The sequence below is a fragment of the Aquarana catesbeiana genome, linkage group LG01, assembly GCF_042186555.1.
Source record: "Aquarana catesbeiana isolate 2022-GZ linkage group LG01, ASM4218655v1, whole genome shotgun sequence".
NCBI lineage: Eukaryota > Metazoa > Chordata > Amphibia > Anura > Ranidae > Aquarana > Aquarana catesbeiana.
Genome location: NC_133324.1, coordinates 88,186,141 through 88,213,422, shown reverse-complemented (window position 1 = coordinate 88,213,422; position 27,282 = coordinate 88,186,141). Strand labels below are relative to the sequence as shown.

Here is a 27,282-nt window from a genome sequence, read left to right as displayed (position 1 = left end):
ATTCCTAATTCCATGAATTAAAAATATAACTAGCAATACTCATTTATTCTGGAAGCAAAGCAACAAACAGCAACAGGGAAGTAATCTTTCACTGGAAATACCGGAAGTCATAAAAGAACATCAACGGAACATTCTGGTAAAAAGAAAAATTATTTTGAAACAGGAATAAAGTGAATGGGTTTGAACACATCTTCATTTTATCTGAATTTAGATTAAAGAGGTTTCTTTTTGAAAAATGTGAAGCATTTTTTTAAAGCAGAAATATACTTGCCTTCTATCAAGCATGGCAGTATATCAGGGCTCCCTGGTGCCCATCTTCGGCCGGATCGGCTGCTGGGTACCGATCTTCAGCCATACAGGTAGGTAAGGAGCTTTAATGCAAGTATGCTTCTTCTGTATGAAAAATCCTGCTTATATGGTGTTTTGGTTAAAGTTCCACTCTAAAGTTAACTTGCACTCACTTTAAATAAATGCTTCATTTTCTGCTGTGCCACGATGAACTGAGCCAGAAGTTCGGTCCTCCTTCCCCCACAGTCTTCTAGGACACATCACAAGGTGGAGCCCGACTCACCCATGGCTGTGGAGCCGCAAGGTTTAACTTCCTGTTTCCCTTATTACAGATGCCAGCACCTGCCGCCTTGAAGAATCGGTTCGAGTGAGGATCCCTGGACAGGTAAGTGTCCTTACATTAAAAGTCAGCAAATACAGTATTTGTAGCTGCTGACTTAAAGTGGAAGTAGACTTCCATCGATTGTTTGTACCTATAGGTAAGCCTATAATAAGGCTTACCTATAGGTACTGTAAATAACTCCTAAACGTGCGCCGTTTAGGAGATATTTACTACATATGCAGCCGATGATGTAGTCGCGCATGTGCTCTAAATGAACGGCCAACTGTGCCATTTTTCAGAGCACATGTGCCGACTACATCATCGGCTCCGACCGGTCACAGAGCCAGAGTCCACGGACCCGAAAGGAAGACAGGCGAAGATGGATGTGGCCTGCAGCGGTGACAACGAGGGCTTTGTTTGTAGGTAAGTATCACATAATGTGCTAGTATGCGATGCATACTAGCACATTATGCCTTTACTTTTCAGGTCAGGGGAAAAAAAAAGGCAGCACTTTACTTCCTCTTAAATTTTTTCGGAAGAAGCCTGAAGCTACACTTTAATGTCAAAAACGTTGCTCTGGGTTGTACCAGAATCGTAATTTGAGTGTCATTTTGAACAGGACAAACTATAGAATAAATATATTCTTTTTATCTAAAGTAATATATTTTTTTTTTTAATTAAAACTGGTCAAAAAATGAAAACTGTGGGTTTTTTTTTTTTTTAGTTTAGTTTTATGTAAGAATTACATAAAAATAATTTTGCAGGATATTATCATGAAAAGCTTTGTTTGTCCTATAAAAATACTAATATATGTAGTACTTTTTTGTTTTGTTTTTATGTTTGTTTTTTTGTTCTCAGGTAATGGCAAAGTTATTGCTGAATAAATATGTTCATAGCAGGAATGTGGGACAGGGGGTATAAAGGTGTGAGTAGTTAAAGCGGAGCTAAACCTACCGATTAAATGTTTGTAAAAAAAAAAAAAAAAAAAATTAGAAATGCTTGATAAATGTTATTAGTTCCCCAATCCAACATGCTTTTGTTGTTTTCTTCAGTGTTTTTATTACCATTATACTTACTACAGCACGCACGGTGTATGCTGCAGTCAAGGCATGTCTCTATTAATAGCTGTCACAGTTGCCAGTGTGCTTATGTCAGCCCTCAAATGGATGGTATCATAGTTGGTCATGCCTAGCACCATGGCACTACTAAATAGAGGCTAAGACCTCTAAGACCTCTTTCACACGGGCGATCCGATCAGGTTCCCTTGTCAGTTTTTCAGGCGGATCTGCTCAGACCCTCCAGTCATTTCTATGGAGCGGCAGATGTCAGCGGACACATGTCCGCTGACACCCGCCGCCATCCAATCCTGTGCACCAAAAACAGATGGATGGGGGGCTTATTCCCCATTCCTCTGGTGGATCAGATCATATGGCATCAGATAGAAACACACAGGTGTCCATTTCTATCCGATTGCCACATAGACGAGAGCAGGCTGTGCCCTGAGCAAGCGGATCCTGCTTCACGAAAGTTCCCATGTGAAAGGGGCCTAAGATGGCAGCAACCTCAGTGGATAGGAGAGTTAAGTTCAACATTAAGTGTAGACACTACAAGATATCTGTTACTAACCAAAAAAACAGTTCTTCTGTGCTTCTCTCTGGTTTAGTTTCAATTGGTACTGCACAAGACTTTCCTTGTTTTCATGGCTAACCCCTGAACACAGACCAGTCTGTATTCTCTTTAATGTCTCCAAAAATTGAAAGGTGAAACCTGCATATTTGCTTGTCCCAAAAACTCCACTTTTGTGCTCATTTTCTTTCCTGAGATCAGCCACAATAGATTTAATAAGTAGAGTTATTCTTTACAGAGAAGTAATTAAATATTGCCAGCTCAGTCTTACCTTCCTCACAGTGACGCCCCTGGAATCCTATAGGACAAAGGCACATATAGGAGTCAGCTGATTTCGATGTACAGGTTCCTCCATTGATACAGGAAGCCTCATCACACACCCCAATACTGCAGTCACCTGTGTGTCAGGAAGGAATGAACAGTGTTAATTTTGGCAGCAAATTTCGATTTAGTTTTAGTCTTAGGACAAAAATGGCATTTTAGTTTTATGCCGCGTACACACGAGCAGAATGTCCGACAAAAAAAGTCAGACGGAAGCTTTTCATCATCTATTCCAATCGTGTGTATGCCTCATCAGACTTTTTTTTTTTTTAAATTCTGACGGACCTAGAAATGGAACATGTTCTAAATATGTCAGACGAAACCTATGTCAGACGAAACCTATTGGGAAAACCGCTCGTCTGTATGCTGTTCCGACGGACCAAAAACGACACATGTTCGAAAGCAAGTAGGAGACGGAAGCTATTGGCTACTGGCTATTGAACGTCCTTTTTCTAGTCCCGTTGTACGTGTTGTACGTCACCGCGTTCTGGACGGTCGGACTTTGGTGTGACCGTGTGTAGGCCAGACCACTTGAGCGGAATTCCGCCGGAGAAACCTTCGGAGTTTATACCAACGGCAAAACTGGTCGTGTGTACAGGGTATTAGTCCCATTTTAGTCTTCTGCAATTGTTTTAGATTTAGTCATATTTAGTCGACTAAATCTCCAGTACATTTTAGTCGACTAAAACTCATTTTAGTCGTCTGAAATTGAATGGGTATAATTAAATTGTAATGCATTAGTTAACATTTCTCTACAATTTCCAAACTCATTATATAGTGCTGGAGTGAAAAATCTCATCTGTTATTATTTAAGGTATTGAGGTATGAACATGCACTAAAGGCCAGTGTTAATTTTGAAGTCAAATTTCAATTTAGTTTTAGTCTTGTGACTAAAATGCCATTTTAATTTTAGTCCCATTGTAGTCTTTTGACTAAAATGCCATTTTAGTTTTAGACGTATTTTAGTCATCTCAATTGTTTTCGTTTTAGTCGTATTTTAATTGACTAAAATAGTATTCATTTAGTCGACTAAAATGTTTCAGTCATTTTAGTTGACGAAATTAACACTGGGAATGAAGTTCATATAATGCCTGCAATTTATTTTAAGGATACCTACAACTTTAACATTTTTTTAGCATTAATAAACACTTTAATTAGCTTAAACAATATATGGAATAATTTATGCTGCAGTAAATTATAAGGATTTTATCACTCACAGCACAGTTTAGTGCCCATATAGAATACAAAAGGTGAAACATATTTATAAATGTCACAAAACTCTGTGGGGTTGTCCCTGCTAAATTGGCACTAACTACCTCGACAAAACTCAACTACAAAAATAGAAGGAACTGGGGGAAGCCTTAGGTATTCATGTAGACATGGGTCCTGCGGATGCCTGAATACAATAGCCAGAAGTGCAGATGATGGATGGATAGATGGATATTCTCTCATTCGGCCTTTGGGCCAAATGAGAGAAATCTAGCTGTTGCAGGAAATAGTCATTTAATTGAATCATCATGGAGAAATAGACGTTTGGCCAAATGGAACTGGCAAAACATTCCATCTCTTCAAAACTATATTTCTGACTACATGGGTCCATTAAAGATCCTGTACAAATGATCTTTCCTACATAAAAAAAAAAAATGTTAGGCTTTAAAAAACTATTTCTTCAGACTACTTGGTGTAGAGTTTTAGTCACCCTCTAAGTAAGTAGATATATTAATACGCTTTATTTACCGACATCAGCTCCACTGAGTGCCTTTCCGAGTGGCCACTGTCTCATGTCAATCTTCCTTCCATTTACAGACAGGGACTGGACACAGCCTTTAAATCCCCGGTTGGTCCCCGCTGACTTCACCAGCCAGTAGGAACTTGGTGCTCCACCCAGGTATAAAGGTGTGCGGAAGGTGATCTTACTGTATTGACCCTGGTGGAAAAAGAAACACATTGTCCAACCTTCAATAAAGTAAACGTATTATTACACAATATGTCTGATTGAAGACATCCCTAGTCTAGGATTATTTGGTGGTGATGATAATACCATGACAGGCCAGTAGACTGGAAAGGGGTCAGTCCAAGACAAGTGGCTGAAGGATATATGCAGTGTATATTTGGTCCTGTGTGCCACAGGTGAATGGCTGCTGAACTGTGTATATAGATATGTCCTTATAAAAACTGAAGTATTTTGTTAGACATTGTTTAAATTTTAGTTTATATCTAATGGTGATCTGCAATGAACAGCCTAAAAAGAATCAAATAAAAATGCATGGTAAGAAATTGTAAATGCTGTAAATGCCACAATATGATCCTTTGTGGACACTTGACCATCACGCATATGTGAGCTTATTGGAAAACCCATTCCAAAACCATGGGAAGTAATATGGACCCCCCACTTTTTTGCAGCAATTTTCTGGAATGTGTCTGTAGGAATTTGTGGCCATTTAAAGTTTATTTGTGAGGTCAGGTACCGATGCTGGATGAAAAGACCTGGTATTGCAGTCTGTGTTTAATACATTCCAAAGGTCTAAAGCTTTTCAATAGGATTCAGTTTAAGGCTTTAGACCATTCGAGTTTCTTCGCATCAGAATCTTCATACTATGTCTTTATAGACCTGGCTTTGTGCACAGTTATGCTGGAACAAATAAGGGCCTTCATCAAACAGTTACCACAAGGCTAGAAGCACATAATTGTCTAAAATGTCTTTGTATGTTGTAGTATTAACGGTGCCCTTCACTGGAAACACCTAAACGCAATATTTTTAGGTGTCAACCTACTTTTGCCCATATTTTGTAAGTAATATATTTATTTTTAAAAATGGCTCATCAAATATATCTCCTACTGCAAAACTCTATTGGTTGTCACTGTGAGGTGTTCTTCTATGTCTTGCGTCTTACCGGAGACCTTCCAGACACAGAAGCACCATTATCGAGCTTTATCCACCCGTTCAGACCTTCTCTGTAAATTGTCACAACATGCCAGGTACCTGGTTTGATTTTGCTGTCACTTGTAATAATAGCAGTCCCAGTGCCACAATTATAGCTAGAAAAAAATAAAAACATAAGATAAGCCTTTATTGCTATATGGGGCTTCATTGAAATTTCCCCTCACTCCTGGAGACAATGGTTTCACTAGCGAAGTGAGGGAAATCTACAACAGGGTCACAGACAGCCATAAAAAGTTTATAAGGGTTCTATTCTTACCTTACCCACCCAAAAAAAAGGAACAGTAGGAAAAACTCCACGGGCTTTCGAGCCCTACCCCATTCCATCTAAAGCTATAAATTAAATATTTTGCTTGGAAATAGACTTTAATTTCATCGAAGGAAACCTTAGAAATGTAGAGGCTACATTGCTGGCTTCTGAAAAATCTAGCTGACTGGCTGTCTCTGGCTTCAAAATTTTGATACACTCACTTTAACCAAGCGACATACCAAGAAAATCACCCTGAAGCCAGCACTCCTTATCTGCATGCTTATTCTAGGCCCATGATATAGAAAGTACTGAACCATGATAGCCAGGGAGCTTGTATTTATGGAAGAGGTCACCAATATTAGCCTCTATACTTCCTCGCTACAGCTCACTACGATTAAGGTCTTTTTGCAAGCTGAAACGCACCAGTGGGACTGTGAAGGTTTTTGTATGCCATGAAATAAAGACTAATTTCAAGGACTTACTACTGTTTGCCAGACTTTCTTGCTTCCCTATGTATATCAACCGATAGGTGTCCCTCTAAGTGCTGGCATGCTGCTGTTGCCATGAAGGGGCTAGGGAGTTGAGTGAATTTCGTGGCTGTAGTATTTAATATATTTATTTTCTCACTTCATGACTTATAGACTTTTGCTCTAAAATGCTTATTGTAGTTCACTGTCCACCCAAATACTCATGGCTCCATGTACCTCAGAAGAAGGTCAGTGCAGAGTAGGGTGGGGGGGGTAGTAGGATTGCAGAGAACTTACCGAAATTGTAAACTCCGGCGAATTATGGCCACTGACATAAAGTCTCCACGCCCATACTCATTTTCACCACAGTAGAGTAGTAAGGCATCATCACCTTGAGCCTAACACCAAGCACAAACATTTAACAAAATATTTAGACTAGAAAAACCTAAATGGACTACATAAAATAACAGCATATGTAGAATGAAAAGTCTTTCAGAAACAGAGAACCGATGCTGCATCCATCTAGGTAAGTATGATTTGAAAAAAAAACAAACAAAACAAACCTAAACTTCTCTTTTAAGCCTACCTCAAAGGTGTAGTGAGATACAACAATGCTTTCTTATAACAAATAGTCAGAGGCGTAGCTTGAAGCTTGTGGACCCCGATGCAAAAGTTGACATGGCCCCCCCACTACCACCCACCACTTCCACCGTGTGTGCAGATACACCCACTGCACGCCAAGATACTCAAAGTGGCTTTTAGAGTTTTGAGTTCCCAGAGTTCCTCCTTACATCAGAGGACAGGGATTACCGCCGGAGAATCAGAGGACAGGGACCCCTAGCAGTTCACTTGGCAGAGCTCCTTTCCCATCCCAGCACTGTATACAGATCCTCCCCCCCCCCACCCTACACAGGGCTGGAATCACATTCCTTTACACACAGTCTGTCAGCCTTCACAGGGTGTACCTGCCTTTTATGTTGCCGTTTAGACCTGTGAAAATCTCTGGTCGGAACGGCAGTGTAGTTGCAGTAGGCAGGTACACCCTGTGAAGATCGTGGCTGACTGGCTGTGTTGTAAAGGAATGTGATTTCAGCCCTGCGGAGGAGGAGCAGTATAGAGTGCTGTAATGGAAAAGGAGCTCAGCAGCCGAGCATAGCATCCAGGGTGGATGGGGTGGTCATGGGGCTTTGGGGGGGGGCGCAACTTAGATGGGGGGAAAGCCATGTGACACAAAATGTGGAGCCTGCAGCCCCTCAGAAGGTGTTAAGGGATTTGTTTTAGCAGTTTCTCAAGGTTTCTTTGTCATTGTTGGCAGGTGTTGGGGGAAGGTCACCTCCCAGAGATGTGTGTCTTTTCCCCAGTTGTCAGGAAAGTGGGGTAAGCAGACATCTCCGGGTGGGGGTACAAAGAATCCCAGCTGGTGACTAGGAGACACTGAGCGGTGTCTTACCTCACCAATAACATCCGTCCCATCGTGGCTACAGGACGGCACTCTTCTCCTCTTAACTCGCTGAGCTTGGTTACCATTCCATGTTGCCAGCACACAGCACAGACACTTCCCCATCCTGGGCTGTTCTCACCCCATGCTCCGCTCCATTCAGGAAATGGCTCACAGCTTCTCCCCAGCCAATGAGAACAGAGGGGTGTGGACTGTGGAAGGCAAAGTGGAAGCCCAGTATTGGAACGTGGCTGTGGGGCCCTAGGGCAGATCGGAGCTGGAGGATTTGTTAATATGACAATTTGATATGATAATTTGTGGAGGATATGATAATATGACAGGGAGGCTGCAGGGGCCACCTGGAGCTAGGGATGGGGTTGCGATTGTGACCCCTTCAACCCCTTATGCTACGCCCATGCAAATGGTATCCCCGTGTCCTTGCTTCCAGCACAAAACCCAAAAGCAAGGAGCTAAGTCTCTTCTTATGGGTAACGTGAGTGGAGTAATGCAAATTATTCCTTTTTGCCCCTTTTAACCATCTGTGTCTAGAACCGCTATCCAGAAAATGCAAGAATACTATATCACCATATGTGCTGAACCAGCTTGTATGCTGGCAATCTCATTCTCTGGGGTTAATCGCCCAATTCTACAGAACTGTGAAGAGACATATAATAATTTGGCCTTCTTTTGAAAATGATGGTTGCTTGACAGTCTGAAGTCAAAATTTCCAATCTTTAAAATAATTTTAGGTCAGCAATTCAAAAGATTGGCAGAAGATCAACCAGGCACATAGCATTTTCTCTCATGACAGGTTTCCTTTAAAAATACATGGCCACCTTGACAATTGGCTACCCAAGTCAGCCCAAGCACACATACTTAGACCTGTGTTGTTTAAAGATGACTTTATTATGATCGGTAATAAATATTATTAGCAGGAGTCAAACCACTTACTCTGAATTCCACAGTAATCTGAAATGTCTGGTATGAATTTTTCAGTGGTTCAAAGGTCATGTAGGAATGGCCATAAAATTGAGGATATTGGACATTAATATCTAAAAAGAAAAACAATTCAGTTAAAAACAATGCAAACATTTGAAAAATGTTTACCAAAACAAACAAAAAAAACCTGACCAAAACGGGTACTCATAAATACTTGAAGAGAAGGGCAGCGCCATACCAACTTTAGAGAAAATTCATATTCAACAAATTCTTTACAACAGAAAACAAACCAATACACTTAAACAACTCAGAGGGGACCACCTTCATCAGGTCTTTGTGTACTGGGTTAATTGGGTTTGGACAATAACATATTCTAGAACACTAGAACTCACTTCTATGTTTATTAATGTGCTCTGTTCTCCAGGAGGCAAATACTTTGTCTCATCTTCCTATGTGATGTATAAGGCTAGTTGCATAGTCGGACAGGGCACCCCACCTTTCATTATGGCCATCCAACCATGCAGGAGGTTGCACTTACCTTTATCTCCAAGTACTTTCCCATTTACCTGGAACATCTTAGCTAACAGCCCTCCCCAGGGCCATCTTAAGAGCATTATAGGTCCCCGGGCAATACAGTGCACTGGGGCCCTGTCTACACTACACTATATCCACTGACCACTACACACCACACCGACCACTACACTACACACCACACTAAACCTACCTGATTCCTATACTGACCACTACACTACACACTGACCACTACACACCACACCACCCTACCTGATTTCTATACTGACCACTACTACACAAACTACACTATCCACTGACCACTACACTACTACACTACCCACAGACCACTACACAATACACTATACACTACCCACAGACCACTACACAATACACTACATACTGACCGCTACACATAGTTACATAGTTACATAGTTACATAGTAGGTGAGGTTGAAAAAAGACACAAGTCCATCAAGTCCAACCTATGTGTGTGATTATGTGTCAGTATTACATTACATATCCCTGTATATTGCGGTCATTCAGGTGATTATCTAATAGTTTCTTGAAGCTATCAATGCTCCCCGCTGAGACCACCGCCTGTGGAAGGGAATTCCACATCCTTGCCGCTCTTACAGTAAAGAACCCTCTACGTAGTTTAAGGTTAAACCTCTTTTCTTCTAATTGTAATGAGTGGCCACGAGTCTTATTAAACTCTCTTCTGCGAAAAAGTTTTATCCCTATTGTGGGGTCACCAGTACAGTATTTGTAAATTGAAATCATATCCCCTCTCAAGCGTCTCTTCTCCAGAGAGAATAAGTTCAGTGCTCGCAACTTTTCCTCATAACTAAGATCCTCCAGACCCTTTATTAGCTTTGTTGCCCTTCTTTGTACTCGCTCCATTTCCAGTACGTCCCTCCTGAGGACTGGTGCCCAGAACTGGACAGCATACTCCAGGTGCGGGCGGACCAGAGTCTTGTAGAGCGGGAGAATTATCGTTTTATCTCTGCAGTTGATCCCCCTTTTAATGCATGCCAATATTCTGTTTGCTTTATTAGCAGCAGCTTGGCATTGCATGCCATTGCTGAGCCTATCATCCACTAGGACCCCCAGGTCCTTTTCCATCCTAGATTCCCCCAGAGGTTCTCCCCCCAGTGTATAGATTGCATTCATATTTTTGCCACCCAAATGCATTATTTTACATTTTTCTACATTGAACCTCATTTGCCATGTAGTCGCCCACCCCATTAATTTGTTCAGGTCTTTTTGCAAGATTTCCACGTCCTGCGGAGAAGTTATTGCCCTGCTTAGCTTAGTATCGTCTGCAAATACAGAGATTGAACTGTTTATCCCATCCTCCAGGTCGTTTATGAACAAATTAAATAGGATTGGTCCCAGCACAGAACCCTGGGGAACCCCACTACCCACCCCTGACCATTCTGAGTACTCCCCATTTATCACCACCCTCTGAACACGCCCTTGTAGCCACTTTTCAATCCATGTACTCACCCTATGGTCCATGCCAACGCACCTTATTTTGTACAGTAAACGTTTATGGGGAACTGTGTCAAATGCTTTTGCAAAATCCAGATACACCACGTCTACGGGCCTTCCTTTATCTAGATGGCAACTCACCTCCTCATAGAAGGTTAATAGATTGGTTTGGCAAGAACGATTCTTCATGAATCCATGCTGATTACTGCTAATGATATCATTCTTATTACTAAAATCTTGTATATAGTCCCTTATCATCCCCTCCAAAAGTTTACATACTATTGATGTTAGGCTATCTGGTCTGTAATTCCCAGGGATGTTTTTTGGGCCCTTTTTAAATATTGGTGCTACATTGGCTTTTCTCCAATCAGCTGGTACCATTCCAGTCAATAGACTGTCTGTAAAAATTAGGAACAACGGTCTGGCAATCACCTGACTGAGTTCCCTAAGTACCCTCGGATGCAAGCCATCTGGTCCCGGTGATTTATTAATGTTAAGTTTCTCAAGTCTAATTTTAATTCCGTCCTCTGTTAACCATGTAGGTGCTTCCTGTGTTGTGTCATGAGGATAAACACTGCAGTTTTGGTTGCTGAAGCCCCCCGATTCACTCGTGAAGACTGAGGAGAAGAATAAATTCAATACCTTTGCCATCTCCCCATCCTTTGTAACCAGATGTCCTTCCTCCTTCTTTATGGGGCCAATATGGTCTGTCCTCCCTTTTTTACTGTTTACATACTTAAAGAATTTCTTGGGATTTTTTTTGCTCTCCTCCGCTATGTGTCTTTCATGTTCTATCTTAGCCATCCTAATTGCACCCTTACATTTCTTATTGCATTCTTTATAAATTCTGAATGCTGTGGATGATCCCTCAACCTTGTATTTTTTGAAGGCCTTCTCCTTTGCTTTTATATGCATTTTTACATTGGATTTAAGCCATCCAGGATGTTTGTTCGCTCTTTTAAATTTATTACCCAATGGGATACATTGGCTAATGCCCTTATTTAATATGCTCTTAAAGCAAAACAATCTCTCCTCCGTATTCTTTGTTCCTAATATTTTATCCCAATTTATGCCTTTTAGCAAGGTTTGTAGTTTAGGGAAGTTGGCTCTTTTGAAATTCAGTGTCTTTGTGTTCCCTTCATGTCTCCTATTTGTGTGATTTATACTGATTAAACTAATTGACCTGTGATCGCTGTTACCTAAATTGCCCCGTATTTCAACATCTGTTATCAGGTCTGTATTGTTGGTAATCAGTAGATCTAGTAATGTTTTATTTCTAGTTGGTGCGTCTACCATCTGACCCATAAAATTGTCCTGCAAGACACTAAGGAATTGGCGAGCCTTAAATGAATGCACGGTTCCCTCCGCCCAGTCTATGTCTGGATAATTAAAATCCCCCATTATGATAACACTTCCCATCCTTGCTGCTAATCCAATTTGTGATAGGAGATCCGTCTCCACTTCCTCCCTCAGGTTAGGGGGCCTATAGCATACTCCCAGTATTATTTTCCCCTTAGCTTCATCCCTTTGGAGCTCTACCCATAAAGATTCCACCTCCTCCCTAGCCCCCTCAGTGATGTCATCTCTCACATTCACTTGTACATTATTCTTGATATATAGGCATACCCCTCCCCCTTTTTTACCCTCTCTATCCTTGCGGTATAGGGTATACCCTTGAATGTTTGCCAGCCAATCATGAGAGCTGTTGAACCAGGTCTCTGAAATTCCCACAAAATCCAAATCCTCCTTGTACAACAGTATCTCTAGTTCACCCATCTTGTCCGCCAGGCTCCTGGCATTGGTGAACATGCCACATAGTTTAGACCGGTCGCATATTGTCCTCGTATTGGGTGTTTCAAGATTGCAACTTGGACTTGCTACTATACTCACCTTGTGTTTTTGTGCTTTGGTTAACCTACCACTAATGCCCCCAATACTACCCTCTGGAATATCTTCCGCGCTGGCTATCACTGTCTCTGGACCCCCCCCCCATCGCCTAGTTTAAAAACCCCTCTAACTTTTTGGCCATCTTCATTCCCAGCAGATCTGCACCCTCCTCATTTAGGTGCAGTCCGTCCCTTCTATAGTACCGGTTACCGACTGAGAAGTCGGCCCAGTCCTCCAGGAACCCAAACCCCTCCTTACTACACCAGCTCTTCAGCCACTTGTTTACTTCCCTAATCTCCCTCTGCCTCTCTGGTGTGGCTCGATGTACCGGTAGTATTCCTGAGAACACTACCTTGGAGGTCCTTTTCCTCAATTTAGCTCCTAAGTCCCTAAAATCGTTCTTTAGGACACTCCATCTGCCTCTGACTTTGTCATTGGTGCCAACGTGCACCATGACAGCCGGGTCTTCCCCAGCCCCTCCCAGTAATCTGTCCACAAGATCCGTGATGTGCCGAACCCGAGTGCCCGGTAGACAACATACTGTTCGGCGCTTCAGGTCTTGGTTACAGATCTGTCCTTCTAAGAATTGAGTCCCCTACCACCAGAATCTGTCTTTCCTTTCCCTTTGCTGCCCCCCCACTCTCACTGGAGGAGTTCTTCCCCTGGCAGCTAGGAGAGTCCCTCATCTCCAGCAGTGCTAGTCCCTGACTGGTTACACCAATGTCACTCAATGGAGCGTACTTATTGGGATGCTCCAGTCCTGGATCGGCCTCTCTGGCACTTCCCCCTCTACCCCTCCTGACTGTCACCCATCTACTCTTTGCTAGTGCCTGCACCTCTTTGTCTCCACCCGCCTCTGTGCTGGCCCCTGCCGGCACCTGCCTTGTACGTTCCTGGCTCACCTTTAGTATGGAGGGACTTCTCAGTGCTGACAGTTGCTTCCCCAGATTCAGAACCTGGGCTTCCAGGGAAACAATACTCTACCCACAGACCAATACACCCAACACACACACACGCACACAATACACACAATACAATACACTATACACTACACACACAATACACTATACACACACACACACACACACACACAATACACTATACACAGCACATTACACTATACACTGACTTTATGGCTGCTCCCTCTCCCCAGACCATATCTACCCCCCCCCCCCCGGGCCAGCAACAAAACTCCCGAGTGAGTCTCTTACCTTTTTTTCTTTCATGATCTGCTCTGCCTCTGCACCGCCACCTGTCACACTGCCAGACTGCCTGCCCCGGCGCGGACATGATCGGTGACCCGGAGAGGAGGAGAAGAAGGCATCGGGCACAGACTGCCTGCCCCAGCGGAGACATGATCGGTGGCCCACAGAGGAGAAGATAGCGGCCACAGCTCACAGTGAAGGCCATCCCCGCTCTCCCGCGATTGAGGACAGGCCAGCCCCACCTGCCGCACATGACCCCTTTCACCCAATCACAGGATGCCAGGGGCCGGCCTGGGACTGGACATGGCGGCCGGAGCGCGGGGTCACAGAAAATTGGAGCGAGGGTGACACATAGGCTTACACCATACCATGCTTGGCTGGGGTCGCTGGGCAGGGACGCTGGGCAGGTGGGGCCCCCCAGGCAAGTGGGGCCCAATGGAAAAAACGGCCCTGCCTCTCCCCTTACATACCTTGTGAGAAGCTTGTCTCAGGCAATTGTCTAAGGCAGGGGTAGGCAACCTTAAAGAGGTGGAGATCTACCTAAACAATATAGGAGAAGTCAAAGATCACCAGGCACAGTGTCGCCTCCTCACACATGATTTAAACCTCTAATTTGAATCAGGAATCATGGATTTGAATCAGGTGATGAGGAGGCAACATATTGCCTCCTCAACAACTGTCAAACACACTCGGATTGCTTTTCAGAGGAGCAACAATGCTCCCTGCACTTGTGAATGAGCTCTTAATTGCATTCAGCAGCAGCACCCTTAGGGCTTGTTCACACGCAAAGGTGGGGGGGTAGTAAAACCCTGCGGTTGAGTTGCGGTTTTACCGCCTCCAATCCATACCCCCTTTAGCTGCTGAGGCAACAGCCAAAGGTGTACACATTCCGCAAAAGGAATTAAACCCCCTGTTGCTTTAGGTGAGTGCTATCGCCTGTCAAACATGACCCATTCAAGTAAATGAGGCAACTCTGCAAGTACCCTGCAACTGCATGTTTCTGCGGGGTCCAAGGGGTTAAAGCAGATGGTGTGAAAGTAACACAACGCTGCCTGCTTTAACCCCTTGTTTGCTGTACTGCACAAGGTTGCTGGGCACTTGCAGAGTGGCCTCATTCACTTGAATGGGCCATGACAGGATGTATAACTCTTGCTGCGGCATGTGTACACCTCTGGAGACTGAAGCCTAAAAGGGGTGAGGTTGGGGGCGGGGGTGATAAAAACACATCTTAATTATCGGGTTTTACTACCCCCAAACTGCAAATGTAAATGAACCCTTACTGTTCTGAGCCCTATCTAAGGCTGCTTTGGGGCCAGGTAACTTTAATGGTTGCTGAGGATGCAGAGGGTGCAAGCACCTGCAGTTTCCTTTGATGGCAAAAAGGAAGGGAGAAAAACCTGTTCCTATATGTTATGTTTGGATGCTGCAAAATGGGCTGAAAGTCTGGCGTTCTGACTTTTATCTAGTGTGTTCTGGATATGTTATAGATTGGCAACTCTTATCCTCATATTTAATAGAGGTTCCAAATTAATAACTACTGCAGTAGGGAACAGACACAAAAGATACACGCAGCATCTTTCCAAATTACTGTTCTGTTTATTCAGCGCATTTGAAGTTTTTTACACACATGATTACGTAGGTATCACATTAATATTACCATTGTACTTGGATGGTAACAAGGGGCGTAACATAGGCAGGTTAATTTCTAATCAGGACTCGAAAGAATGAAAACATTATTATTGACATGTGCACAGTGAGTGCAGTGTGCAATACATAAGCAAAGCACTACACAATGCTTTGCTTTTTGTAGTGCTTTAAAACATTTTATACAGAATTTTTTTCACAAGCACAAAGTTACAATGCTCAGAGACCCAGGAAATGCTTCCTCAAGCCAGCAGCAGACTGCATTCTAGGCCATGTCATTGATTGGAAGACAAGACAGCTTTTTAAAGAGAAACTTCACTCTTTCATACAACATTTATATTTACTTGTTTTATTTGTTTTAAACTTTATTTTTTATTTCTTCAGTTAATTCCTGATTGTCAAGCCTAGGCAAATTATGTTATACATCCCAGGAATCTTCAGGAGGGGAGGAGGGGTTTTCTCAGCATACACACCCTCATGCATGCCTAAACTAACGGCAGATGGATTCCATGAAGTAAAAACTACATGAATCATCTGCCCTTACCCAAGATGACAATAGGCACAAATGCCAGAGGGTGTTTTTCAAAGTGATTTATCAGCAAAATATAGCATGGAGACATGAATGAATAAATTAATGAGTTTGCTTTGAATATTGCAAATTAAATTAATAGCATTTTTGAGGGATTTCTGGTGCTCATATGCATTGTAGTTCCACTTTAAAGTGATTGTAAAGGCTATTTTTTTAAATTAAAATAACAGACATACAGTTGAGCTCATAAGTTTACATACCCTGGCAGAATATATGATTTTTTGGCCATTTTTCAGAGAATATGAATGATAACACAAAAACTTTTCTTTCACTTATGGTTAGTATTTGGCTGAAGCCATTTATTATCAATCAACTGTGTTTACTCTTTTTAACTCATAATGACAACAGAAACTACCCAAATGACCCTGATCAAAAGTTTACATACCCCAGTTCTTAATACCGTGTATTGCCCCCTTTAACATCAATGACAGCTTGAAGTCTTTTGTGGTATTTGTGGATAAGGCTCTTTATCTTCTCAGATGGTAAAGCTGCCTATTCCTCTTGGCAAAAATCCTCCAGGTTCTGTGAATTCTTGGGCTGTCTTGCATGAACTGCGTGTTTGAGATCTCCCCAGAGTGGCTCAATGATATTGAGGTCAGGAGACTGAGATGGTCACTCCAGAACCTTCACTTTATTCTGCTGTAGCCAATAACTGGTCGACTTGGCCTTATGTTTTGGATCATTGTCATGTTGGAATGTCTAAGTACGTTGCATACTTAGCTTCCTGGCTGATGAATGCAAATGTTCCTCCAGTGTTTTTTGATAACATACTGCATTCATCTTGCCAACGATTTTTACCAAATTTCCTGAGCCGTTGTAGCTCACACATCCCCAAAATATCAGCGATCCACCTCCGTACCCTTCATCATAGGCCTTGTTGACTCCTCTCCAAATGAAGCCTTTATGGTTGTGACTTTGTGGCAGAAGGTTTGAGGCTTGTCTCTGTGCTGTTTGGCATATTGTAAGCGGGATCATTTGTGGCATTTGCTTAGTAGTGGCTTTCTTCTGGCAACTCAACCATGCAGCCCATCTTTCTTCAAGTGCCTCCTTATTGTGCATCTTGAAACAGCCACACCACATGTTTTCTTAGAGTCCTGTATTTCACCTGAAGTTATTTGTGGGTTTTTCTTTGCATCCTGAACAATTTTCCTGGCAGTTGTGGCTGAAATATTAGTTGGTCTACCTGACCGTGGTTTGGTTTCAACAGAAGTCCTAATTTTTCACTTCTTGATTAGAGTTTGAACACTGCTGATTGGCATTCTCAATTCCTTGGATATCTTTTTATATCCCTTTCCTGTTTTATACAGTTCAACTACCTTTTCCCGCATATCCTTTGACAATTCTTTTGCTTTCCCCATGACTTGGGAATTTCAGAAACCTGGTTAAAAAGCTCTCATGATTGGCTGGCAAACATTCAAGGGTATACCCTTTATCGCAAGGATAGAGAGGGTAAAAAAGGGGGAGGGGTATGCCTTTATATCAAGAATAATGTACAAGTGAATGTGAGAGATAACATCACTAAGGCAGCTAGAGAGAAAGTGGAATCCCTATGGGTAGAGCTCCAAAGGGATGAAGCTAAGGGGAAAATAATACTGGGAGTATGCTATAGCCCCCTAACCTAAGGGAGGAAGAGGAGACAGATCTCCTATCACAATTTGGATTAGCAGCAAGGATGAGAAGTGTTATCATAATGGGGGATTTTAATTATACAGACATAGACTGGGTGGAGGGAACCGAGCATTCATCTAAGGCTCGCCAGTTCCTTAATATCTTGCAGGACAATTTTATGGGTCAGATGGTAGATGCACCAACTAGAAATAAAGCATTACTGGATCTACTGATTACCAACAATACAGACCTGGGAATAAGGGAATACAAGGGAAAGGAATACAAAGACACTGAATTTCAAAAGAGCCAACTTCCCTAAACTACGAACCTTGCTAGAAGGCATAAATTGGGATAAAATCTTAGGAACAAAGAACATGGAGGAGAGATGGGTTTGCTTTAAGAGCATATTAAATAAGGGAATTAGCCAAAGCATCCCATTGGGTAATAAATTTAAAAGAGCAAACAAAAGTCCTGGATGGCTTAACTCCAATGTAAAAATGCATATAAAAGCAAAGGAGAAGGCATTAAAAAAATACAAGGTCGAGGGATCATAATCAGCATTCAGACTTTATAAAGGAGGCAACAAGTAATGAAAGGGTGCAATAAGGATGGCATGAAAGACACATAGTGGAGGAGAGCAAAAAAAATCCCAAGAAATTCTTTAAGTATGTAAACAGTAAAAAGGAGGACAGACCATATTGGACCCATAAAGAATGAGGAAGGACATCTGGTTGCAAAGGATGGGGAGATCGCAAAGGTATTGAATTTATTCTTCTCCTCAGTCTTCACGAGGGAATCGGGGCTTCAGTAACCAAAACTGCAGTGTTTATCCTCAGGACACATCACAGGATGCACCTCCATGGTTAACAGAGGACAGAATTAAAATTAGACTTGTGAAACTTAACATTAATAAATCACAGGGACCAGATGGCTTGCACCCGAGGGTACTTAGGGAACTCGGTCAAGTAATTACCAGACCATTGTTCCTAATTTTTACGGACAGTCTACTGACTGGAATGGTACCAGCTGACTGGAGAAAAGCCAGTGTAGCACCAGTATTTAAAAAGGGCCCAAAATACATCCCTGGGAATTACAGACCAGTTAGCCTAACATCAATAGCATGTAAACGCTTGGAGGGGTTGATAAGGGACTATATACGAGATTTTAGAAATGAGAACGGTATCATTAGCAGTAATCAGCATGGATTCATGAAGAATCGTTCTTGCCAAACCAATCTACTAACCTTCTTTGAGGAGGTGAGTTGCCAGCTAGATAAAGGAAGGCCCGTAGACGTGGTGTATTTGGATTTTGTAAAAGCATTTGACACAGTTCCCCATAAACATTTACTGTACAAAATAAGGTTCGTTGGCATGGACCATAGGGTGAGTACATGGATTTAAAACTGGCTACAAGGGCGAGTGCAGAGGGTGGTGATAAATGGGGAGTACTGGGAATGGTCAGGGGTGGGTAGTGGGGTTCCCCAGGGTTCTGTGCTGGGACCAATCCTGTTTAATTTGTTCATAAATGACCTGGAGGATGGGGTAAACAGTTCAATCGCTGTATTTGCAGATGATACTAAGCTAAGCAGGGCAATAACTTCTCCGCAGGATGTGGAAATTAATGGGGTGGGCAACTAAATGGCAAATGAGGTTCAATGTAGAAAAATGTAAAATAATGCATTTGCGTGGCAAAATTATGAATGCAATCTATACACTGGGGGGGGAACCTCTGGTGGAATCTAGGATGGAAGAGGACCTGGGGGTCCCAGTAGATGACAGGCTCAGCAATGGCATGCAATGCCAAGCTGCTGCTAACAAAGCAAACAGAATATTGGCATTCATTAAAAAGGGGATCAACGCCAGAGATAAAAAGATCATACTCCCGCTCTACAAGACTCTGGTCCGGCCGCACCTAGAGTATGCTGTCCAGTTCTGGGCACCAGTCCTCAGGAAGGATGTACAGGAAATGGAGCGAGTACAAAGAAGGGCAACAAAGCTAATAAAGGGTCTGGAGGATATTAGTTATAAGGAAAGGTTGCGAGCACCGAACTTATTCTCTCTGGAGAAGAGACGCTTGAGAGGGGATATTTCAATATACAATTACCATACTGGTGACCCCACAATAGGGATAAAACTTTTTCGCAGAAGGGAGTTTAACAAGACTCGTGGCCACACATTAAAATTAGAAGAAAAGAGGTTTAACCTTAAACTACGTAGAGGGTTCTTTACTGTAAGAGCGGGAAGGATGTGGAATTAACTTCCACAGGCGGTGGTCTCAGCGGGAGCATCAATAGTTTCAAAAAACTATTAGATAAGCACCTGAACGACCACAACATACAGGGATATACAATGTAATACTGACATATAATCACACATACTACATATAATCACACACATAGGTTGGACTTTTTTCTCTTTTTTCAACCTCACCTACTATGTAACTATGTAAAAAGAGTAAACACAGTTGACTGATAATAAATGGCTTCAGCCAAACACTAACCATGAGTGAAAGAAATGTTTTTGTGTAATTCATATTCTCTGAAAAATCATAAATTATGCCAGGGTATGTAAACTTATGAGCACAACTGTACTTACCTGCTCTGTGTAGTGCACAGAGCAGCCCTGACTCTCCTGTTCTCAGGTCTCCCGCTGGTGCTCATGGCTCCTCCCCCCTACTTGCTATGGGGGCACTCATGTGTGTTTGCTCCTGTGCCCCACTCTGTGTGTCCATAAGACACACGGAGTAGGGCTTGGCCCTGCCCCCCTTTCCCTCATCACTGTATCTGAGCCAATGAGGAATGAGAGAACTGCGAGAGCCTCTGGTCTTGTGCACATCGCTGGATCGAGATCGGGCTCAGGTATGTATTCAGAGGGGGCTGGAGGGGGAGCTGCATACAGAAGGTGTTTTACCTTAATGTAGAGAATGCAGTAAGGTAAAAAAAAAACTTCTGCCTTTACTACTACTTTGAGTGGAGTGGAGTTTTGATGAAAAATTAGACTGTTGCTGTACATTGTGACATCTCAGGAATTTATTCATGCACAATCATCAAGGGTCACATTCATTTGTATAATCTTTTATGGCGCCTTGGCATTTGTTTTTGGGAATGGTCTAACATTTCTCATTTTTAGAAATATTATTATATGTTCTTTGTTTTACTTTATTTTAAAGTGCAGATGATTATAGCCCCACCCACAATGTACATGTGAGCACCATCAATAGTTATTTTATATCTGTGAAGCTGCAATAGCACAGTGAGCATTGATTACACAGACAACCGCCATAGGGAAGGTCATTTGTGTGTTTTCTACGTCCGACCAGTTCTCTGTTATAGGACATTGATTAGTTCCTGTGCAGATGACACACACGCTAGCTCAGTGAATTCAGTGCTGCAGGGTTGGACTGAGATTTAAAGACATCCTGAAATTGTACGAGCTTGTATGGGGGGGGGGGCATTAAAGGCAAAGGCAGCGGGACTATGGTGTACACATGGATGTGAACTCCGTACACATTGTACTATTCTGGAGAAGTGATCAGGTTTTTTGGGGGTTTTTTTACACATTATGTTTTCTTATAGCAGTAAATTACATTGCTATTAAGCAAGCGTTTTACGGACTGAAACTGAATAATTCAGTTTGCTTTGTTGTGATTGGCTAATCACATGGTACAGCTGGTCTGTGATCGGCCCCGTCTGTACCATGTGATCAAATTGACCAATCACAGCTAGCAACACAATTGTGCACAATGGATCGCATAAAAGGAAGCCACCCATTGTGTACAACTCTCATGTGACCTGCTGTGATTGGTCATGGTGGTCACATGGTACCGGGACTCTGACCAGTCACTGGCTGTGCCCCGTGGACACAGCCGGTGACAGATCGCGCCGCTGCATGGCCCTGTGGCCAAATTTTGATCCAGCTTAATGCCCCGTACACACGATCGGACATTGATCGGACATTGCGACAACAAAATCCATGGATTTTTTCCGACGGATGTTGGCTCAAACTTGTTTTGCGTACACATGGTCGCACAAAGTTGTCGGAATTTCCGATCGCCAAGAACGCGGTGACGTACACCACGTACGATGAGACTAGAAAAGGCCAGTTCAGAACCAAGCGCGGAACCCTTTGGGCTCCTTTTGCTAATCTCGTGTTAGTAAAAGTTTGGTGAGAGACGATTCGCGCTTTTCAGACTCGTGGTTTTCAGATCGTTTTCTGCTGTTCAGTTTGTGCTTGTGGGTTTGTACCTGCTCTTCAGTGCGTGCAGCGAGTTACGCGTGACTCTGTCATTGTGTTCTTGTTCGTTCGTTACTGTTTTCCAGGTCGCTCTTCACAGGCCTTGCTGTTCTTCAGTGCATTCTGTTACTTCGTTCTGAAGAGCCGACCGTTTTCTAGCCATGTTGCGTATACGTACTCCTCGTAGAGTTCGTGCTGTGCGGGGGCTTGGTGTTGGGGTCCTGATCTTGACACAAGTCCAGTCCATGAACAGTGGAGTTCATGGACCATGAATTGGTTGCTTCAGCGTGACCAGTTCTGTCACATGCCTTTGCTCCGTGAGATCCGTGAGAATAATCCTGATGATTTCAGGAACTTTCTCAGGATGACGGACCCTGTATTTCACGGTTTGTTGGTTTTGCTGACCCCTTATATTAGCAGGCAGGATACCTGCATGAGGCAAGCTATCACTCCGGAGCAGAGGCTAGTCGCCACCCTGCGGTACTTGGCGACGGGCAGAAGCCTGCAGGACTTGAAGTTCTCGACAGGCATCTCCCCCCAGGCTCTGGGAATCATTATCCCAGAGACCTGTTCTGCCATCATCCAGGTGCTGCAGAAGGAGTATATTAAGGTAAGATTTTTATCCTTTAATATCACATTTTATTGTATTTAATGTTTGCTAATATATTGTATTTCTTTCCTCATTCCCTAATTACCATGATTGTAATATGATATGAATGTCCCCTTTGTCCTCATGCGTGCCTGATTGTTATGTAATTTTTTTTTGTCCTTCATACATATTTGCCTTCACTAACCTCCCCAGCATGGTCTCCTGGCCCTATATTCACCTTATGTAGTCACTTAACAATGTATTTTATCAGCTCCATAGTAGTGCTTTACCCCAAACACCCCCTAAAATGTTTTTAAATGTGATTTGTGCTTTAAATTCAGGCAGAGTGCCAGAGGCTTTTTTTGGGGGGTCCCCAAATCATTTGGAACCCTCCCTCCCCCCAACTGCTAAGTCAGCTGATAACAATTCTCTATCTATCCTCAATCATCTATCTGCTGACTTTGCCAAACCCACACACACTATACCCATCTCTTTAGTGGTCATATTTATGGATGAATTCCCCAAAGCATGTAGTGCAAGGGCCTGCCTGTATACTTTCAAATGGTACTGTTTAAAGTTTTTGTATCCTATTATTATCTTCATAGGTAATAGCAGAATGTCCAAATGTGCTAAAATGTGTACAATGTGTATTTATATCTTTGTATTATGACACTTCTTACCTGTCCAGTGGGCTGCCAATAGTGTAACTAAGGAGGGGCTGGCCAAAGTAATACCCATTATTTAGGCATTCATCTCTCAATGAAGTGGAGAGGGTTACCTGTCCAAGAGCTCCCCCCCCCCAAAATGTTAGAAATGGCCCATGAGAGGGGGGGGGGATCTGATAGGTGTACCTTATGCTTTGGTCTTTAAAAACTCCCTCAAATAAATGTTATCTTGATGTTGGTCAAGAATGTTTGTGTCTAATCTGCTTTCCCTGTTTATGTGCAAAATGACTAATTAGTTTTTCTTGTTTGACTCCACAGTTTCCTTCCACGCCACAGGAATGGCAGACTGTGGCCTCCCACTTTGCCCAGCGGTGGGACTTTCCTAACTGCGGAGGGGCAATTGATGGGAAACACGTCCACATCGTCCCACCACCCAACTCGGGGTCATACTATTTCAACTATAAGGAGTTCAATAGTATTGTGATGTTGGCGGTGGTGTTGGCGGTGGTGTTGGCTACTTACGAGTTCCTGTATGTGGACGTGGGGAAGAATGGCCGGATGTCCGATGGTGGAGTCATTGCACAGACGGAGTTCTACAGGCGTCTCCAGAATGGCAGCTTGGACTTGCCACCTCCAGAAGACAATGTGGAAGGACTCCCATTTGTCTTCGTTGCAGATGAAGCGTTTGCGCTGGGGGACCATCTTATGCGGCCATTCCCGATGAGGGCCAGAGCCAGAAGAGTGGTGGAGAACACGTTTGGAATCATGGCCAGCCGGTTCCGCCTATTTCTTACACCCATACACATGGTGAAGTACAAATTGAATCATATCCTGGCGTGCTGTGTTCTACACAACTTTTTACGGCAACATTCTGCCAACTATGCTGACTCAGTTGGGCCTGAGGCTGTAATTCAAAATGAACCAACCCTGACGGCGCTTGAAAGTGGCCGTCCTGGCTTGCCCCCCCTCAGTGCCTGTGATGTCCGTCTAAGATACCTTGAATACTTTGCGGGTAGGGGGGCTATCAACATGCCAGACAATGTCTGAAACCTTTTTCAAATAAAAAAAAAATTTAACTACTAAAATCTTTGGTGACATTTACTGCTTGTTTTTCTTTTAGCTGACCCTGACAGAAATGTGGTGAGTCCTGAAAATGGCGTGATTGTGTAACATTACAAAGCACTGTTGGGTGTTATTTACTAAAGGCAAAGACACTTTGCACTTCAAGTGCAGTTAAAACTGCACTTGTAGTGCAAAGTGCATTTTCCCTTAGGATATAACCCCCATTGTCACGGAAAACACCAATTAGAGCACAACAAAAGTTTTGGAGCGTTGAAACAATAATCCACACATTCTTGATTAACAATCTTTTTAATACCAGCACAATCACATGTGCATTTAGAAAAAGTTTTTAAAACAAACCAACATGTTTGTTGTATAACAATTTTTGGGGTCACATTAGAAAAAGTAGAAATGTCCATTTAAGATAAAAATGTTTAAAACCAACCAGAAAGACACAAATCTTGAACTTACAAAGTTCACATTTGGTAGAACTTGAAGGCAATATCAGACATGAGTATTTACAAACTGTGTTTGATATTGCGTTCAGATGGGGTGAAGTCACCCCTAGAAAAGCCAAATTTTGAAGATGCACACCAATTGCCGAATGTCAACATGTGCGACCTGCCATCACGGGGGATCAAGGGACGTGTTTTGTGGGTGTAACCCCTTCCTCACAGCTACTTTTTATTGAGGAAGGGGTTGCACCCCCAAAACGGGTCCATTTATCTCCCGTGATGGCAGATAGCACATGTTGACACACTGTGTGCCTCTTCAAAATTTGGCTTTTCGCAAATATGTCCAAAAATGGTAAAAATTTTTAGCTCACAAAAAGCGCCAAAAAATAAGGGATTTTGAGGGGTTTTAAGCTCTCCCTAAAACATCAATGATGTTCTTCATTTTTTGTTGAACATCATTGATGTTTTTCAGGATGTTTTCCAAGTCCCTATTACACCCCATGATCTCCCCAATCAGGATCTGTGCACTTTCCGAGGTGAAATGCCCTGGATCCACAACATCACGATCACCTAAAAAGATAGAAACAAAAAAACACCATGTATTATAAATATGCCGGCATCCATCTCTTATCTGAGCCTGTGGTCACAGACACTCACCTGATGTGGTACCAATTTCCACCACGTCTTCCTTCTCCACCTTGCTTTGCTTGGCTTGGGTGGATTTCCCCTTGGGTCTGTGGTCTCCTCGGATGAGGGGTGTCCTCCGAGTCTTTTATCCCCTATGTAAAAAAAATAGGTATACTTAACACACAGATATTTGATGGCAGAAATAGGAATATGAAACATTGCTTGGAAGTGGGGTACAATTGTCTATTTTGGCAGAGTTCCAAGATGTAGAATTTTTAGTGTCCCATGTCAAGCTTCAATACTTTACATGTTTTGTACAAGCTTCACAGATGGAGACAGCCCTATAGTATACACTGGAGCACCTGTGTGGGGCCCCCTAATAAAAAGGGTGTTCATGTGTCCCACACTAGTGCTCCAGCGTCCAGATGTTTAAACTGCTGCTGAGGGTCCTCTCCTTACACAGAATCTAGTTTGCATTTTATTCTAGTTATAAACCCATCTACACAACCAAATTATTTGCAGACAAGTAAGCCATAAAAAATGTGGGCAAATGCATATGGCCAAAACAATGGTGTTTTCTAGGCCGAACGAACAATGTTTTATACGAACGAATAATGTGCCCATGAATATGAAAGTTGCCATTTTAAACTGGATAACAGTTAAGAAAAGCACATGGAGCAGCACAAACGTAATAAACATAAAGAATAGGAACACAGCACAACTACTTACTTTTTTGCAGCACTCTCCGGATCTTTCTGTACTGCTCGTGCTTCTTAATTTTAGGTCTGACCACCGTTTCCTGAGCTGATCTTTCGATCGTCGTACCCCGAAATTCCTGTGCAGACTCTTGACCACTTTCGCCATGATCTTGGCCTTTCGGACATTGGGGTTGGGGTAAGGTCCATACTTCCCGTCATAGTCGGCCTTCTTCAGGATGTCCACTATCTCCAACATCTCCCCAAAGGACATATTTGAGGCCTTAAATCATCTCCTTCTGGATCGGGACGTTTCAGGCTCCGGGCTTTCCTCCCCCTCCTCCTCGTTGCTGTAATTATCTGACACCTGCTGTGTCTCCGCCATGTGCTCTTCCCCCACTGTGCTGAATGAAAAGGGGCGGGGAATAGAATAGAAAGAACGTCAGGGGCGGGCGGAGTTTCACGCATGCGCAGTGTGTATAAAGCGCAACTTGCGTGCGTAGTACGTACGATCTGTGAGCGGAGGAAGGAGTATCGGAGGCGCCGATCGTGATAACGAAGGTAAGATCTAAACGTGGGCTTATACTGCTTCTAGATTGAGGCCTATATTGTAACAAGATTAGGAGAGTTTTGCCTGACATTAGGGTTTGTCTTGTGTTGTGTCTTGCAGAGAAAATGGATGGCTTCAATGACCACAACTTCCTCCCCCTGTTCATAGACAAGTACAGGGAGCTGCCCTGTCTGTGGCAGGTGAAACATCCACATTATAATCATAAACAAAAGAGGCAGACAGCGCTGGAGAAACTGCTGGAGCTGGTGAAGCCGGTGGTCCCCACAGCAACCATCCCTTATTTAAAAGCCAAAATTGGTGGCCGGAGGAGCACTTATCTTAGGGAGCGCAAGAAGGTCACGGATTCCCAGAGATCCGGAGCTGCAGCAGATGACGTTTATGTCCCCAGGCTCTGGTACTATGAGAGACTTTGTTTTCTGTCAGACCACACTGAAGTCAGGGAATCCCTCTCAACCCTTCCTTCCACTCTTCCTTCCACCCCAGCTGAGGCTTCCGACATCCAACCTGGGACTTCCAGCCAGGAAGAAGTGGAGGAGCCCAGCTTGAGCCAGGTATAGCATTCTTCTACAGATTTCTGGTCAATAAAGAAATGATCTTTACTAGATATTATTGATCACGTATTGCTGATTTAATAAAGGCGTTTACATATCAATAGACAGTAGTGGGCAAAAATAATTGGGACAAGAATGAAAAATGCTGGGCTCAGAAGGATAGTCTTTTATATTTGTTAACATTCAATTTGCAACAGTCATGATATGAAAATTGTGTGTGATTGATGAAGTAAAAACTAAAACTATGTCCCTTTTTCATACACAGGAAGACCTCAGCCAGGACGAGGCTCTGGAATGTGGCAGTCAG

At 43.0% G+C, this 27,282-nt stretch overlaps 1 protein-coding gene across 2 annotated transcripts in view; it reads right to left on the bottom strand.

Annotated features, from left to right (window-relative positions):
* EGFLAM (EGF like, fibronectin type III and laminin G domains) overlaps positions 1–27,282 on the bottom strand; it is a 297,792-nt gene that overhangs the window by 47,726 nt on the left and 222,784 nt on the right. For both annotated transcript variants that reach the window (XM_073621500.1, XM_073621508.1), the window contains exons 10-14: positions 8,605–8,705; positions 6,513–6,613; positions 5,452–5,596; positions 4,295–4,484; positions 2,508–2,633 (exon numbers count right to left, since the gene is read on the bottom strand). In XM_073621500.1, coding sequence (XP_073477601.1) covers positions 2,508–2,633; positions 4,295–4,484; positions 5,452–5,596; positions 6,513–6,613; positions 8,605–8,705 — 663 coding nt within the window. The remainder of the gene's footprint in view (positions 1–2,507; positions 2,634–4,294; positions 4,485–5,451; positions 5,597–6,512; positions 6,614–8,604; positions 8,706–27,282) is intronic.